Below are 13,149 nucleotides of genomic sequence, written 5' to 3' on the forward strand. Positions count from 1 at the left end.
GCCATCTCATCTTTCATGAGTCCCAGCTCTGCAGCAATGAGTGTGTTGTGGAGTTTGTTGTACCACTCGGTCACCAAGAAAAGTGTCTGTGTGTACTACAGGAAAGACAAGATTATGACAGTCTTCTGCATATTCTATTAATAGTTCTGCATAAAGCAACGTTCACATCAAACACAATTCATTCATCAAATTGTTGAAAGCTTCTTTTTTTAAAATTTGCTTTGAAGTCGCTGCTCAGAACATGTCCGAAAATACGTGTTTTGGTGCTCCTGATGCGTATGGGGGGAGCTACTGTCAAACGTTTTTTAGGATCATCGCTACATCATCAACTGCATATCTCTTTAACAATGCACAGATGACACAGATGATGCTGAGAGGTCAGGTTCATTTATTTGAAGTGCTCTGCAATTGCGTCGTCAATCATGAATGGGTTCATGGGATCACTCTGAGACTCTCCTGGTACTGTGAGGTTCACCATCTACTGTTGGAGCTGCACCTGAATGACAGATGCTTTCAGTGATACTTCCATTTCTCTGTGACCCAGTTTGACGACTTGCCGAAATAGTCCGATGAGGAAAATAAAATAAAACTATGAATAAAATTAGAGGAACTTTAAACAATTAAGAAAAATGTTAAATGGTTCAGGTGGAGAATGATTAGATTCTCCTCCATGTTGGTTTTGGACTCAACCCACTGATCATGTCTTTAACACATCATGGGAAAAAGCTGAGTCCCAGATTGAATGACATGATGTGTCTTCTCCATAGTTCAGATATTTGAACTGTGAAAACATTGCGAGGCCCAATAAATGCTTCCGCCAGTTTGATAGCAAACTGTTTTTAAACTGGATGCTACGTTTGATGCGAACGTAGCATGAGAAATCATCTACCCACCATGTGTAGCCTCTCCTTCTTAGAATGGAGATGGACAGCTGGTTTAGGAATATTGGGGCATTTAAGCATCTCCAAGTATGTCACTTCCCTTAGCACAGATTTCAGCTGGGAGAAGAGAGAGGAGACAATGTAGTTTAATCCCGTTTTAAAACAACATATTTTTTGCATACTTGTTAAAAAAATTCTTAAAGAAAGTGTTTTATTTAAACCAACTTTTAAGTCAAGCTGATTTCTTTATCATTTATGTTTCAAGATTATCCTTTAAATGACAAGGCTTCTTCCAAAGCAAAGACGAAAGGAATGTTCTTACAGCAAAACTGAAGTTGACTTGGTATAGGCCCATGTCTGTGTCCAGGGTCAACAGTGGCTCCTGTAGGTGCTTTTCACAGATCTCCTCCACCCCCTCTGTCCATTCTGTAAACAGCTCCTCATCATGCTGCTTCAACCTCTCCAGAAGATGGTCATACTTCTGGAGCACATTGTCAGCCTGTGCACATTCAAGAGGCCTGGAAGAATGATAGAATATGTTCTGTCATCTGCCACAACACTAAGATTGCCACAAAAAAAATCCTTACAAATGGGCCATCTGGCAGAGGTTGTTCCTGTTCTGCAGAATGCGACTCCGAAGCTCCTGTGACCATTTGAGGTTGCCTGCCACCTTAGGCATGTTTTTCCCCAAAACTGCACTGTCTGCCTGCAGCTGCAACAGAAGGATTCATTTTATCTGTTCAACTTTTGTGTTACTTTTCAAATATTTGCAGCTTCTCCTACTTTTTCTCTGTGTTGATCCAAAATAAACTTGCAGTTGTTTACTTCCTCGTTGAACATGGTCAGCAAGATATTGTAGTTGGGGGAAAACAGATGGTGGATTCTGGGTCTCTCAAGAAGTGTGTCAAAAATCTTTAACAACTGACGCAAAAGGACAAAATCAGCCAAATAGTTTGCTTTAAATGTTTACCAAATGTATGTACAAGCCTTAGGGGATGACTAAGGGTCCCTAAACAGAAGTAATGCCATAACAGCTGACATGTTGAAATTTAGAAGTTTTTCCTTTCTTTAAAAACATGTTGTACTGTTGGCAATTTCAGTCAGACAACTCTTGCAGAAGAATATTTATTTCACAACATCTTTAGGTTGGCATTGAAAACTTCGTTTTGGCATAAGGCTCCGTTCAATCCCTTGAGATAATTTTTTCTTCCGTAAACCTTCGGGTAACAAAAACCCCGCAACGGAGCCCACAGATGGAAGCCGGGGAGGAGGGAGGGGCGAAGAATGAGTGCTAAAGGTCAGAGACTGAACAATTGTGCACCTTACTTAAATAGACACTGAGCAGGTGAGTTAATTGACTGACCCGCCCTAGGGGAGTAACCTGTAACTCTGCTGAGTTTGCCTACCTGAAATGCGACGAGTCGCTATTTTAAGTCATTTTTAAATATGACTGCAATGGACCGGAGAATTGTCCTTTGCCTGACAGTGGTTGGGATAGTCTCCAGCAACCCGTTAACCCAGAAGGGATTAGGTGGGTTTGGAAAATGGATGGATTAGTGTTTTTTTTTTTACAAGTAATGTAACTATAATTTAAAAATGATGAATGATTAAATAAAGCATTTGTTGATAAGTAGAAAAAAGTTGAAAAATTCTGAACACATTGCACAGAAAAATGCAGTAATTCTTCATCACAAGTCAGTAGAAGTGCAGTACAAAAGGCAAACCTACAGTACATTTTTGCCAAAAAGTCTGAGTAACTTTTTGTATTCATGCATGATATTGATAATCCCACGCTGTGGAGACAGTCATACCTTAAAGACTGACTGCAGGTTTTTGGTGTGATGAAAGGCCAAATTAAGGACTGTTCCCAACCTTTCATCCAAATCTTTGCTGTGCTCCATGAAAAGACTGTAATGATGCACAAAATCCTGGAAAAAAAAAAAAAAAAAATCAACCCAATCATGTGTATCAAACATTTATTCATATCTGTCTATTTAGTGTTTGTCAAAATGGTTTAAAGTTGACATCTGTCCCTTCACTTGAGTTTGGTTTAGGACAAACTATAAGTAGATATTAGATTTAACAGACCCAGAAACCCCAGACTGTACCCACAACCAACATTATGGAACCTCCAAAAAAATCAAATAAAGAATGTGATTGCAACACTCTGCACATACTCTATGGCTACAACCATCACTGAAGCTAATGAACTGATATGCACACAAACTCATTAACTTCTGAGATCCTTAATGTGATTGGATGATAACGAAGAGAGAAAGTGGCCACCAAGTGCCACCACTACTACAGGAAAGCAACAAGACCATCATACCCACACAGAGTACACTGCAAAAACTAATTCTTACTTTGAAGTCTAATTTTCAGTTTTGTAAGATAAATAATCTTTAAAAAAAAAGGAAAATAATCTTAATTTGAGAAAACGTGTCTTGGTGACTAGAATTTTTCCCTTAAAATAATAATTTTTGGGAAGATTTTCTTTAACAGATTTTCTTTAAATAAGCAAAATTAATCTGCCAATGGGGTAAAAATGTTTGACACTTTCCAAGAGGCCTGTTCTAGAAAGTCCTGAGAAGCCAAACGGAAAAACACTGAAGAGGCCACAAGATGAAGCAGCAGAAAAAGCCTGCTGAAAAGAAATAACACTGGTACCTACCACTGGTACCTGCACATGCATGAAGGGTCTAAACCCACCACCCTGAGACTAATAAGGCAGAATCCGAATTATCCGAAATAGCTATTTTTAAGGGTTTCACGTTGTGCTGTGCTGCGGAGGAGAGGCACTTTTCTGCACGTTTAAGTGTAACTAATGACTTTTTGCTTTAGCATGACCTTTTTAAACTTATAAAACCAATGTTTTTATGTATTTTTGAGCTGTAGCAGCTCTTTGCCATTGAAGCTGACTGGTGAGGTGACTATTGATGACGTCATCGAGTGGGAGTAACATCTGAATTCGAAGACCCTATTTTTCCATAACTCTCAGTTTGGAGGACTAAATAATAGAGAGAAGCCGTAGGGGTAAAGAAATAATTCTGATTTGGCCAAAGCGGTAGAAGGGAGGTTGAGCACTAGTAAGTGTCATCGCTCCTGTCCAAAACTGAACAGCAATGATTTAGTAACACTGTGGGACTAGTGAATACTTTAGACAGCAGAAACCTGAGGAAAGAGGCACAGAGGCACTAATCATAACAGCACATGAAAAGACTTTAAGTACAAAATCAACAGAAGCTGGGATCTACTATTCTACTACACCAGGCAGGACCTTCAGATACAGACAGACAAAATGAGAATGGCTAACAGACTGGACATAGTACAGCTTGACAAGGAGAAGATGGCTGAAATGATAGATGTAGCAATCCAAAGTGTTAGCAACCAGGGAGAAAGAAGACCAGCTGATGCCAACGGCCAGATGAGGGAATGTGTATAAGCCCCCTATCTGATGAAACAGTTCCAGCAGGTGAAGTCTCCTAACCTTGTCAATTAGCAGAGCTTGCAACAACGTACACTTAAGAAAACTCAATTTTGACACAAACAATTTGAAGATTAAGTTCCTGTTTAGAATTGCACTTATTGCTTCTTTACAATTACTTTTTATTTCTACTAAATTAAATATTGATATGCAGTCTTAAACTGTCTCTGGTCACAGATTCTTTAATGTTGCTAAGCAACTATTTTGCCCTCCAACCTTCCAATTACTGCACTGCTGGCCAGAAAAATATCACGTCATTGTTATTTTTTTAATATTGTCTCTGCCTGCTGGTGCTACAAATGGGTTTCAGCCTGTAAACCTGCCAATTTAATAAATGATAAAAAGTGTGGCATCAAAAACAAGACAACATTTAATAAGATCTCACATCATTCGTGTAATCAAAGGGATTATATTTGCTTTCTCTTAGGGTTCGCCATTGGTCATGGAATTCTTCATTCATGCTGTAAACCATCTCGCTTAAGATTCCTCCTCTAGTTTCACCAAGTTCAAGTTTCTCCAGCTGCAGAAAGTCCAGTGCGGTAGCAAAGACTTCCTTAAAAAAAGTAGAGACGGGATGAAAAAGTTATAAGTCAACTCGACACAAGAATCTATATTTTGGATAATTAAATAATTGAAATTTTTAAAGACATTATTTTAATTCCACCTCAATCATTTGAAGTCTTTCAATGATTCCATCTAAGCGCTTGAACACAAGTGTCTCTGAAAAGTCCCATGACTTAACGGTCTGGCCTTCCTTGTAGTAACTTGGTATCTTCTGACGGTAAATATGAAAGAGCTCCTTGAAGGTACGCATAACTGAGATGCAGATCTGTACCCTCTCCATCCCCTCCTCGATCTCCATCTTAAAAAGTTGCTCAGGGATGAGATATGCAAAGACCTGCACACAGATACAGACGTTAATATGAAGAATGATATTACATTTATTTCTATTCTTTCTCAAATAACGACCTTTTAGAATTTCACCTTTTCAATGATTAGATTGCAAAACTCCTGCAGGAGAACAACCATGCGTCGTGGAGTACAGTAGTACTGAGAATGAGTCCAGATGAGGCACAGAGTGTGAAACAGCGGAGGAAGCAGTGTGTCCACCTTTGGAAAACTCTTCTCTTCCAAGTTGCTGATGAGTCTTCTCAGAGGGCGCAGATACAGATCTATGTCCTCTGCTTCCAGCACAGCTAGCACAGACACACGCAGGAAGGAAGGGCTAGAGCCGGTTTCATAGCGATCAGCCATCACATCAATCGTAATACATCTCTACCGCATTTGTGCAGTCTAGTTCATAGTAAGGTTGGCTGGTTTGGCTTTGTGACTGTCCACGATGACTACGACAAACTTCTGAGTGACGTTTAAAACTTTTGAGCCTGATGATGTGACTGTCTCCAGTATTTCAGTGGTTTTCTGTTTTATTAATAGTGATAAATGGGGATTGCTGAGATTCTATATGCAATGTTTTTTTTTTGGAAGATGCTTACATCGCAATAAATACGTTTGTGGGTAATTACTGGTGCAGACAAGACAGGGTAGGTGGTACATCAGGTTTTTTTTTTGTATTCTAAAAGCCTCAACATACCAGATAACTTTGTTTTAAAACAAATGTTAAATTTAGAAGGTTTTGCCCCATGTTTCATATCTTAATCAAATATGGCTAAAGCAGTTGCGTCAGAAGGTAAATATGCAGTGAAAATGTCCTGTTTTTATTCTTTTTTTGGAAAGAAATAATGTCTTGACCCATCTTGTGTTTTGAGTACAGTGATAGTGGGCTTGTCTCTTCGAAATCCTGGGACACGGAAACGGCGATTATCTGGATCTTCTAATCGCTCGAAATAAGTTCCGCTTAAATGGCGGGATATGCATGCGGTTGTACTACAGCAGTGGAATTCAAACCGCAGATGATGTCATCACCCTGTGTTACATTCTGCAGCAATTGGGGCTATTCCCTTTTGATTACGAAGTATAAACCGGCTCTTAGGATCAAACAATCACAGCAATGACAAAAATTGTACCGATGAAAAATGACATTTCTGAGTCTTTAAATTAGTCAAATTTAGTGGAAGGTGGTGTCTGTAGATTATAGTTGCTTCTTTTCTTCCTGAGAAAGTGATGGAGAGGCTGAATTGCCAGTGGAAAGATGAGAGTAGGTGGAAATGAGTTAATTAGCATATAAATGACAATTACTGCCGATCTACCCTCATTGACTTTGACGCAGATGTCCTTAAAGGCGAGATAGTAGCTGCTTTTGGCTCTTTCCAGGATTTCCATGATACGCTGCACTTTGGAGCTCTGGATCTGAAAACACAGATATCTTTATCTTACAACACGTAAGGAAACATAACAGTTTTGTGATTAAAGAATTTAGCAATACATTTATATGAATGGGTTTTATTATGGGTTTTATAACAGTTGTGCTGTGGCATGAGCAGAATGGTCTTTTTAAATTCTGTTTCATTCTGAGTGTGAGTAAAGAGGCTCAGAAGCTGAAACAGACAAGCATTTTTACAAGCAAAGAAACAGAAAGCCCTGGCAATGTGATGAAGCATTGCCATCATTGTCAAAATGGGACAATACTGTCCTAATAGTGTTATCTTCAAGGGTTGTCTTTGTAAAAATCAGGGATTATGACTTGTGGCTGTTACAGCTGCACCAAGAAGGAACATCCTGTCCTGGAAATCCCTTGAAGGAAACCGTATAAGACACATGTTTACTGAGCTGTTTTAATTTTGAAAAAACCCTCCAACATATCATTTTGACCCAATTGCAAATCTACTGTTCCCTCCTGGCTCTCTTCTAACTTATTTTGCTTTTTATGGTAAATACTTTAATAATTAAGATTTCAGTTCAAAAGTTGCATTTATGTGTTTATTGACGAATCATTATGGGTTTCCATGCCATCTCAAGCTTTGCTTTGAAAAAGACAGCGAGGAGTTCCTTTTATTTTAAGTCTACATTTAAAAGTAAATTGGAGCTAGAACTGGATGAGTATGAAAAAATGATCTTAAAAAACAGAATTTCTTTGCTAATAACAGTTTTTTTGATAATAACTGTGCAGTATAATCTATATGCATGTAAATCCAGAGATCTTTGTTGATAAAAGGAACAACTGATCGGAATTTTCTGTCTCCTTTCAGATGCTTTCCCACAGTCCATGACATACTTGTGACTGAATACCGAGCAGGTTTTCCCTCTGAGTCGCCCAGAACTGGAGCTCCACATTGGGTCCAGGGTGGTCGCCCTGGAGCAGCAGCGCACCAGAGTCTTTCTTTAATACATTCCAGATTTGTCCAGACCATTGAACTATCAGAGTTTCTATGGAGTATACCAAGCCATGGTCCAACGGCCATCTGGCTGAGCTGTGGGCGAAAGAAAGGGATGTAATAAATGTTGATTACAAAAAGGAAATCATAAAAAAATATATATATATAAACCTAAACATCGAAAGTTTAGATTATTATAAAATTACTGAAAGTAGCAACCCAGGGTATGAGCTTATTTGATAATGCAAAAGCAACATTTAACAAAAGTTTATGAAGATTTTCTTCTGTAGGTTTCTTTTAAATGATTAGGCCATGGATTAGTAAACAAATTGAAAAAAAAATCAAAACTACAAGAAAAGAAAAACTTGAAATTTGAAAAATCAAACACGTAATTTATAAAATTGTTGTTACATCACATTATATTTTTAGCAAAAAATAAAATTTCTTGGTCCATAACTGACCCAGGTACAATCTCTTGAGGCTGCGCCCTCTCCACAAACAGAGGAAGGGGCAGCAGTGTTCTTCCTTCCGCCTGTCCCCTCAGAGTCACAACATTTCTTCTCAGCCTCTCCAGATGCCGGAGGATATCTTCACACACCACCGGCGGCCAGTCCTTTTGGTTTAGATCTTTGGACAAAACACACACCAACACCTGCATACAAACAAGCTGCTTACAGACACCCTGCAAAGCCTATGTCAGCTTTTCTTCATTTGTTTGCCAGAGAACGGCTGACCTCAGAGATCATCACAGGAATGTACTCCGTGGGATTCATTGGTACTTCTCCCAGCCTGAATTGGTGCCTGAACTCTCGATGGTCGATTCTCTTCACACCTTTCTTTCGCACGCATAGAATCTTCGTCTTCCATGATGGGGGGGTCTTCACAGATTCAAAAACAGTAGGATTGCTTTCAATAGCATTGAAAGCACCAGAAATAAGTAAGGACTTATTTCAAAAAAAGGTGCTTGTTAGATGGATCGGAAAGTGCAAACGCAGCAAATGAGGAGTTTCTGCTAATGCCTGTATACCAGATAGTGGTCCTTTTAAAGAGGACTATGATGTACATGTGAATATATGGATCTAAAGGAATTTTTCTGTTCATCTTGACTTGTGTCACACTCTTCAGCTAAAGAGCTCTAAATGTATATTTTACCTCAAGCAGAACATACAAAGCTCTGCAAATGTGATGTGATTCACTATATATAACAATTCCCCAGGCTTTTACAACAATTTTGTTTTTGGTTAGTAATAAATACCGTGGTGTTGTCTACCTCTAAAAGATGGATTGAAAAAAAAGTTATTTGTGAAAGCCAGTGCAGAACATTTTATGGACTTAGTTGGTGTTTGGATGCATTTCTCAGTTTGCCCTCACCTCTGCATCTCCTGCATGCAGAGTTCCTCCAGGTCCAGTAGAGAAGAACAGCCTGTTGGTCCAAATGTTGCCCAGAAAGTCCAGTAAAATCTTCTGGTTCTCCTCCGCACCAATGAAGCGGTTCCACTTATCCGTCTTCACTCGCAGAAAACAAAAGGCCAGCTCTCGAAGGAAGTCGACTCTCTCGTCCGACAACACCACCCCAGTTTTGAGAGGGGACTCCGGGGGGACACGCACTCCCAAAGCCCTTCCGCTGCTCCCACCTCCACTGCTGCTCTTTTTCTTTGCAGCGTCAGCCATGAAGGTTTAGCTGTCAGGGTGACGATGGAAAAAAAAAGAATGAAACCAAGGCAGAAGTGGAAAAACTGTATAAACTTACTGCAGAATTGAAAGGATGGAACAGAAGCTAAAGGAAGACAAACATGATGTGTCTTTCTGATGTCGTCTTTGTTTTCTGATCAGCTGGAAAACTGATCCATACCTTGACCCACCCTCACTGTTTCTGCACACCTGTAACCTCATCCTGGTAACCTGAACCTGAGGCTGGCAGGTCTATAATGAGTGACGCCTTTTGGAAAGGTAATGTCACATTAAACTGTCAGTGAGGTTCTATGTGACAAGCATACATTGACTACGTGTGACCACCCCCCACCCCCACCAATTCTTAATGTATGAATCAAAAAGCATTTCAAAATGATCCAAATGCATAAAGGAATTTGAAAAATGTTGCCTGTTTTCTGTTGCAATGTGCAGCCTCACCACATGGGGGCAGTTTGGTACAACATTCCTGACAGCATCCTCCCTCTATAATCCAAAGTGACCCCAGCCATGACATCCTATTACATATGTAATGCTATTTATGTAAAAGTATAGATAGACGGGGCATTTCTCTAACTGTGTTACTTGAAATACCACAGCAATGATTACCCTTTCAAAACATCCTGCATTTTTAAAGCTTCACGCGAATACACAGACCTCAGCAAGCCCCATTTTTTAAATTTTAGTGATTGAAGACAAGTGAGCCTTTTGGAGATGTTTGACATTTGAGTTCATATCTAACCTTTTATGTCTGAGGCTTGTGCACAAATTTCCAGAGATGGATGATGCAGACAGCCCTTCAGTGGAGGGCTTACTGGGACAAAAAGGGCACAGTAAGGTCCGACAGGGCATAAAATGAGACTTAATTATGTCCCATTAAATTACAGAGGAGCTCATGGTTTACACAGCCGGTGGGTTTTCTGTGATTACTCCACTGTCATCCACTTGTCATTATTGAAGTCATCTGGTGACAAGTGGATTTTGTATCTCAAACATGTTCTATCAGAATTCAGCCATTTAGGGCACTGGCCAAACAAGCCAATAATCCATGGCTATTGTACATTTTCCTGCATGAGGGACATGTAGAATGTTTTGTTTTACACATCACAGTTGTATTGCATGTCCTTGTTTCATTTCAAGAGCAAGTCGCGTGTAATAGAGAGCTGTGCGTGTTGGTACTAAGTCTTTGTGTCTTTTGTGTGTTTTTTATTACACGCCTGCAAAAGTGTGTGATTGAATGTTTGGACTTTGTATGCTCATCCAGCGTCCAAGGCCAGCGAGGGCGTCCCTTGGGTGTCTCCTTATGCTGTTTCCAAGCCCGTTCGAGCTGGATGACAGCCGGAGCACGACTGTCCATCTCTCTGACCTCATGCACAATGTCAGCTCAGCTCTGCGGGGATGGAGGGATGGTGGGCAGAAAAATAGATCTTTAACCAGTGGGAGGGAAGTTGGGGGGGGGGGGGGGAATGGAATAACAAAAAGAAACGAGTGGGTAAATGTTGGGGTGGAGAATAAGGGGAGAAAAGGGAGACAGAAAAGAGGGATGATGAAGCTGAACAGCAGAGCAGGGATGTGTGCTTAATAAACAATTTCAAGTGTTTACAGTTATAATAAAATTACAGGCAAAAATAGTATCAGCAGGGAATGCGCCGTCTTATAACTCTTGACTGAAACTAAACTATCACCTTGAAGTGGATGTAATACTATTCTTCAATGTAGCAAAGCAAAGAGGCTGCTAAACTCATTCTTTTAAGACCTACTCCAATTGAAAATTGTGTTTTTGGTGTTTTTCAGATGTTCTTGTAGCATTTTTCTCATGATGGAGGACATATATAAAGAAAAGTAAGATTAATATAGCATTTCTAAATCGTTGTGAATCAGGAGCAAATGAAAAAATGCCATATGAAAAAGATTGTAGCAGTGACGTGGGTGGTACAGTCGCTAGCCCACAAGCTCCCTGCTCTGCTCCATTCTGATGCATCCTCTTGCAGATACATGATCCATGGACGTCTTTGTTTTCCTTGTCCGAGCTGGTATCTGGCTCAAAACTGTACAGCTGGATAGCAGCAATATTGCTCGGCATTTTTTGTTGTACCGCTAATATTCCGTTGAGGGTGTGAGGGGATGTGAGTTAGCGGGAGTTAGCACTCAAACAAATGGATGATGGTAAGTAGGGGTTAGCTTACCCTGCACCAATGCCCCAGTCACCTTGCAGAAACTGTGTCCTGTAAAATCACACAAGTTTTTTGATTTTGGCTAAAAACTGCATAATCATCAACACTTTGAAAATAGTTGATTGGAGTGGTACTTTTACAAAAATTATGTAAGTTTTTATACTTACACTAAAATTACAGGCAAATAAAAAAAAATCAGCTGTCTCATAACTTCTGACTGGAGCTAATCAATCACCTAGAAGTGGATGTAATACTATTCTTTAATGTAGCATAGCAAAGTACCTTTGCCTCTCTTTAACCCCCTCAGCCATATTGTTTTAACCTGCAGAATCTCATCATTCCTTTTTTGTTCTAATTCTCTCCCTTTACCTCTCTTTCTTACACTCCCTCTCTCTGAATATTTGTTTCCATGACTACATGTTGCTTGGCAATCAAGCTGCCATTCTTGAGCCCTGACACGTTCTCACTCCTCAGCTACTCCTGTCCTCATCACCCTTTCTGTGTCCCAGTCAGGAGGAAATTGTGTGCAGATCGACAAATGGGTCTCTTTGTCTTTTAGTTGCACACAGAGTGAGGCTCATCATCTACCCCGGTTTCATAAATCGAGGACAAGTCCAGACTTTGCTACTTGATGCCACAGCCTTCATCATTTCTGGTTGTGAGGAAAAAAAGGCGACAGATGTGTTTTGAGGCAGCTGGCCACAGGGGAGGCAGACAAAAATAATAAAAAAGGCAATTTTACCTGGGAAAGAAAGAAATTAGGACCTGATGGCAGATTTGTGCACATTTGTCACATGCACACGTGCAATGACCATTTTAGAGCTTCCCTCCTGTCACAGACCGAAAACCCGCCAAACTCAACCATGTCTGTGCCGTGAGCGTCCAGATGGCGCTGACCAGCCATTCCTCCCAGGGTAGATGGACTAAATGAAGCGATTACAGTAATGACCGACCCGCACATCTGTCTCACACTTGTGCGCTGCTGCCAGCTCTTTTGGGCACACAACCGTAAAAAGCCCCACTGAGATCAGTGGAGTTGAATAGAACGAACAAGTACTAGTTTCTTTGCTGATCTAATATTATAGTTTTAATTGTTTTAATCTGTGTGGCTTACATTCAGTCTACCTTAATGTAAACCTCCAAAAAGAGCCAATATGCATGCATTTATTCTCTTAGCTTTTCCTCTTTCATTTCCTCTCAACTTTTCTTTTTTCTTTGTTTACTTTTTTGCACACAGAAATCGTCCCTTTCTTGTCTTTTTCTGTTTTATATTTCTCAACCATGAACTGCTGGGAAAGAGGAGAAGTCAAACAAGCTAGAGGGGGCAGGTGGTCTTTCTGTAGTCAGGAAAAAAAACGTCAGTACCACCAGCAAGCTCTTGCTTATCAGACCTTTTCTTTGTTCTGCAAAGGTCTTATCCCTTTCTGGACTCAGGTGATATTTGGGAGGTAGACGCACACATCCAAAGAGGTTAAAGTGCATGGCCAATCTTTCAGGATTTGTGTTTGTTTTTTTTGAAACCGTGATTCTTCTCTCCCAGGAGCACAAGTGTGTCTGCCACTATGTCGAAGAGAGCCGGCTCATTGTTCAAAAGCGGCAATTCCATGTTGACCACTTTTAAAGCACAAATGTCTTTTTATTGGCAAAGC

The 13,149-nt window shown here is 40.1% G+C and overlaps 1 protein-coding gene across 1 annotated transcript in view; it reads right to left on the bottom strand.

The window, feature by feature from the left end:
- The window catches only part of dnah9l (dynein, axonemal, heavy polypeptide 9 like), a 37,792-nt gene extending 28,469 nt beyond the window's left edge, over positions 1-9,323 (bottom strand). Inside the window, 8 exon segments of the mRNA XM_078934807.1 lie at positions 1,665-1,847; positions 5,030-5,263; positions 5,350-5,640; positions 6,562-6,672; positions 7,538-7,745; positions 8,099-8,289; positions 8,372-8,515; positions 9,009-9,323. Of these exon segments, the coding sequence (XP_078790933.1) occupies positions 1,665-1,847; positions 5,030-5,263; positions 5,350-5,640; positions 6,562-6,672; positions 7,538-7,745; positions 8,099-8,289; positions 8,372-8,515; positions 9,009-9,308 (1,662 nt within the window). The 5' untranslated portion in view covers positions 9,309-9,323.
- Positions 9,324-13,149: the final 3,826 nt, after the last annotated feature.

Source organism: Oryzias latipes, chromosome 17 (assembly GCF_053564925.1).
Source record: "Oryzias latipes strain Hd-rR chromosome 17, Olatipes_Hd-rR_3.1".
In the NCBI taxonomy this organism is placed as follows: Eukaryota; Metazoa; Chordata; class Actinopteri; order Beloniformes; family Adrianichthyidae; genus Oryzias; species Oryzias latipes.